This window comes from Sorex fumeus, unplaced genomic scaffold (assembly GCF_029834395.1).
Source record: "Sorex fumeus unplaced genomic scaffold, SorFum_2.1 ptg000007l, whole genome shotgun sequence".
Lineage (NCBI taxonomy): Eukaryota > Metazoa > Chordata > Mammalia > Eulipotyphla > Soricidae > Sorex > Sorex fumeus.
The window spans coordinates 1,292,485-1,297,772 of NW_026606064.1; the positions used below are offsets into that span (position 1 = coordinate 1,292,485).

The 5,288-nt window shown below is 37.7% G+C and overlaps 1 protein-coding gene across 1 annotated transcript; it reads right to left on the bottom strand.

Annotated features, from left to right (window-relative positions):
• Window positions 1-597: 597 nt before the first annotated feature.
• LOC130041529 (olfactory receptor 1440-like) lies at window positions 598-1,560 on the bottom strand. The gene has a single exon (XM_056133762.1). The coding sequence runs from the start codon at window positions 1,558-1,560 to the stop codon at window positions 598-600; it is 963 nt and encodes a 320-aa protein (XP_055989737.1).
• Window positions 1,561-5,288: the final 3,728 nt, after the last annotated feature.

Sequence of the window (5,288 nt, forward strand, 5' to 3'; positions counted from 1 at the left end):
CCTCCACCCCTCTCGGACAGCCCGGCAAGCTACCGAGAGTATCTCACCCGCACAGCAGAGCCTGGCAAGCTCCCCATGACGTATTTGATATGCCAAACACAGTAACAACAAAGTCTCCAATGGAGACGTTACTGGGCCCGCTCGAGCAAATCGATGATCAACGGGAGGGCCTTTACTTTTATTACTTAGGCCTTGATCTTGAATTAGATCATGGAAACAAGCTTTTATTTCTGTTCATTTAATTTTTTTAACCACACCCAGTAGTGCTTACAGTTTCCTCCAAGTTCTGGGCTAAGAGTCATTACAAGTGATGTTCAGGGGACCATATGTGGTGCCAGGTATCAAGCCTGGGTTGGTGCATGCAAGGCATGTACCCTACCCACTGTACTATCATTCTGACCTAGAAACAAACTTTTAAAACCAATTTCAACTGTGGTGACATTAACTCACAACTAAGAATGATGACATAAGGAGTAAAAAAAGCCGAATTATTCATTATAATTTCTACCTGACTGTCCTTATAACTGATAATAGATCACCTATAAATTATAACAGTACCTTTATTACATGTTTTAAAGCACCCTACGAGATATTATTCTATTGAGATACAAATGTTGCCCTCTTCATCAGCCTTTTAAGAGCCTCTTTGATCTCCTTGTTCCTCAAACTATAAATAAGAGGATTTAACATGGGAATAACATTAACATAGAACACTGAAAGTATTTTGTCCTGATTCTTGGAGTGGTTAGAAGTAGGGCGCATGTACACAGAGAGGCCTGTACCATAGAAGAGGGTCACAACTGCCAGGTGGGAGGCACAGGTGTTGAAGGCCTTAAGACTGCCTTTAGCAGAGGATATTTTGAGGATGGAAGCTGCGATAAAACCATAGGATAAAAGGATAAAGAGCATAGAACCAAACGCAACCAACAGCGCTACCAGAAAAATAATATTTTGGCAAAGAAAGGTATCGGAGCAAGACAAAGAAACAATCTGGGGTAAGTCACAGAAGAAATGTTGAATGATGTTTGGACCACAGAAATAAAGATTAAGGCAAGGCGCTGTTTCAACTAAACTACTAATAAAACCACTGCCAATGGCTGCAGTGACCATTTTGCAACAGAGGTTAGGGTTCATAATGGCCGAGTACTGCAGAGGTTTACCAATAGCAACGTATCTGTCATAAGCCATGGTGGCTAAGAGGCAGCACTCAGACAGACCCATCCAAGCAATCACAAAATACTGAGTAGCACATGAAAAAAAGGAAATCGTTTTTCCATCCTTAAAGAAATCTGAAAGCATCCTCGGGCTAATGGAAGTAGTATAGCAGATATCTATGAACGACAGGCAACTAAGAAAAAAGTACATAGGTGTGTGCAGGTGGGAGTCCATTCTGATTAGAATGATCAGACCCAGGTTTGAAATTAGGGTCACCAGATAGATCCCTAGGAAGACAGGAAAGAGAACAAGCTTCAGATCTTTTTTATCTGTAAGTCCCAAGAGAACAAACATGGCCACGGAGGTGTGGTTTCTATATTCGTCCTTAGAGATGCTTTCAGACATCTGTTGAGGAAAAGAGGAAAGAAAATATTCAGACTCAAAACACCAAACAGAGGGCTAGAGAGAGAGTGTAGTGGGAAAGACACTTGCTGTGCACATGATCAATGTCGGTTCAATCTCTGAAAGCCCATGTGGTACTTAGGGGTGCTCCTTGAGCAGAGAGTCAGGAGTAAATTCTAATCACTGCCAGGTGTGAACCAAACACTTTACCCCTCATCCAGCAAACAAAACCCAAAAAGGAATGCTTATTATTTTCTTCTAGCCAACTATCTGACTCTAAGTATAGTCTTGTACTTATAGCCTTGTATCTAATATTGAGTCACTCTGTACATTCCATGGAGAATCTCCAATCTTTTTGAAGTTTCCGGAGTGCATAAGCTTATCATACATTTCAAAAAGAGCAAAAGCAACAACAACAAAAACAGCCAAATCAAATTTGGAAAAAAACTTAGACGCTTTTCCACAGTCACATGATAAGAAAATTCTATATCCCTTATAGGAAGATGAAAACCAACAGTTAACTGCAGCATGTCAACTCGCACCTGTGAAAATCAGATAAGGCAAATATCGAAATCGGATTTGACAAAGTAGTGGAGAAAAATTAATTCTGTCACACAACTGATGTTAATGTAAGTTGTTGAGGGTGATAGCAGTTGGTATAACCACTATGTAAAATGTCATGGAGATAAAAATTGAAATGGAGATTCCATATGTTTCCATAGTACTACTCTCAGGCACTTATTCAACATGTAAGTAATTGTTTATAAAATCCACGTGCTATTAAGAACATTATTTACAACTGCCAACCTAAATGTCCATCAACAGATGGTCAGATCAAGAAGCTTTTGTATGGAGCTGGAGCAATGGTATTGCGGGTAGATCCTTTGCCTTGCACTTGGCTGACCCGGGTTTGATTCCCAGTATCCCGTATGGTCGCCTGAGCACCACCAGGGGTAATTCCTGCGTGCACAGCCAGGAGTAACCCCTGTGCATCTTTGGGTGTGACCCAAAAACAACAAAAAAAAAGAGGAGGCTTTGGTATATATTATTTTGGGGGATGCTTTACCATTCACAAAGATAAAATAAGTTTTGAAACAAATGGATGGATCTTGAGTTAATTATTCTGAGAAATGAGTCATAAATTGATAGGCCATAAGTACACTGACCGAGAATACATATCGTTCGTATCTAGAATATAAAATAATTACAGCAATTGAACTGAGAGAAACAGCAGAACCAGTCAACAAAACCTTATGCAAAGAAATGTGTGGAATCAATGACACTGTTGTTAATCTGCGCAAGTCTAAAAGCAATGTCTTTTCTCTAAATCATGCCAGGTTCTGATTTCTCGTTAAAAAATTTTGAGTTCACATATTTTTAGTTCACCTTTTTTTTTGAGTTCACCATATATTTAGTTCACTTTTCATTTTCAAAGATGCCTAAATTTTCTTTTGTTTCAGATACAGGTATTTATTCTTAATTCACCATTCTTTTTTCCCTCACATAATTCTTGACATATTATATTCATCTCTCCATATTCATTTATCCATATTCATTTTGGACCCTGCAAAAGAAAGAAAGGAACAAGAAGAGGAAGAATAAGAAGTAGAAGAGGAAGAAGAGGAAGAGGAAGACAAGCAGAAGAAGAAGAAGAAGAAGAAGAAGAAGAGGAAGAAGAAGAAGTAGGAGAGGCAGTGAAGAAGAACTATAAGAAGTAGAAGAAGAAAAGGAAGAAAAAGAGAAAGAAGTGGAAGAAGTGAAAGAAGAAGAGGAAGAGGAAGACAAGCAGAAGAAGAAGAGAAGATGAAAATAAGAAAAGAAAAAGAAGAAGAGAAGAAGAAGTAGAAGAAAGAAGTGGAAGAAGTGAAAGAAGAAGAGGAAGAGGAAGACAAGCAGAAGAAGAAGAGAAGATGAAAATAAGAAAAGAAGAAAAAGAAGAAGAGAAGAAGTAGAAGGTGGAGGAGGAGGAGGAAGAAGAGGAGGAGGAGGTGGAGGAGGAGGAGGAGGGGGTAAAAGAGGAGGAGGAGGTTGAGGAGGAGGAGAAAGAGAAGGAGGAGGAGAAGGAGGAGAAGTGAGGAAGGGGGAGGGTGAGGAGAGGGGGAGTGGGAGGAGAAGGAGAAGAAGATGAAAAGAAAACATGAAAAGTGTTCCATTTAAAAGAAAGGATCAGTGCTCCTTTCTCATATTTAATGCTGGCCAGGTTGAGAAAAATTACTAGGCCAAGAAGCAAAGTCTGAAAATCTCTGTTTAACACAGCAGTACAGACAAGTTTATTCTCAGAAATTCAAGTGTTCCATTTATTCTTGACTGATGTTGTTATTTTTTCTTATTTTAGAACCTAGCATGGTAATCGATGACACACAGATCTACTCAATTCTGAATGCCTCCCATAGAATCTTCTGAGGAAACTAAGGAATAGAACTGATAAGGCAGTAACAAAATTCTAAAATAATTCACATTTCTTTAAGTTTTACTCTCTTTTTTCTTAAACAGATGACTTAGAGGTACTGTAGATCCACTTTATGTTTTGATACTGTCCTTCAACAGATTTTACTATACATTTACATGCTGAATGATGTATAGAAAGGACCCCAGTACAATTAAAATTTTAAGCACAACCATACTTAGATGTTTGTGCACATTTTAATTTCTTTCTTGATCATTGGAAGGACAGTGCTACTACAGTGCTACTAGATCTTAGGTCCTTGATATCCTTCAGAGAACAGTTTCTAATAACTCACCTAAGAATTCTGCAAAGTTCTACTTTCCTGTGATCCAGATTCTTTTACTTGTAGTGCACCCAGGATTCAGAAATGGTCAATAGATGTTTGTCTTCCTGCTTGGAGGGATCCTCATCAGTGTTCTAAGAGAAATAGGGAGTTAACTTGAGCAGAATCAACAGTCTTTTGTTAATGATATTTGATTCACTGAAAAGCCAAAAATCATCTAGATGTGCCAAAGATGCCTTAAATGTTCCTGAACCAGCTCCATGACACCTAAGAAACAAAATGGGAAGACAAACATCAACAAAGCAGAGCAATTAACATGAAAAACTGTCAATGACCTCTCCTGGGTACAGAGGCAGAAGAAGTCATTAATTGGTCCCAACTAGATATTCCTTCATGGCATTATTCTTTTGAGACCCTTTTATATAAAAATTCTTCTTTTACCCTGGAATCATGAGTCTATTATAAACATCCCTTCCAAAATTTTTGTTTGTTTGGGGGCCACCTGTGGCAGTGCTCTGGGCTTATTCCTGGCTCTGTATTCAGAGATCTCTCCTGGGTGGTGTTTTGGGGATTATATGGGGTGTCAGGAATCAAACGCAGATCAGCCACATGCAACCCAGTCCTACCTCTTTGACCCCTTTGTTGACCTTTTTATTGACGAAATAAATTTATATCACCAAAACATATTAATAATTCATCGAAGAACCTCTGGAAAAAAATGTGCTGTGAACCTTCAACAGTGAAGTGTGTTTCTTCCGTAGAGGATTGTAGACTCTCCATATTCTTATTTGAACCAGTTCTTTGTCCTTAATATTTTACAATATAGATTTATTATATTTATTATTTTAAAAGCAATAAATATATTTAGATTATTTACAAAATAAAAATTTTATTAAATTATTTATTAAATTATTAATTACATCCAATAAAATTATCAAATTTTATTTAAAATAAAATAATACCAATTATTTTATTTAGGTACTTAGATTTATAAAATTGTTA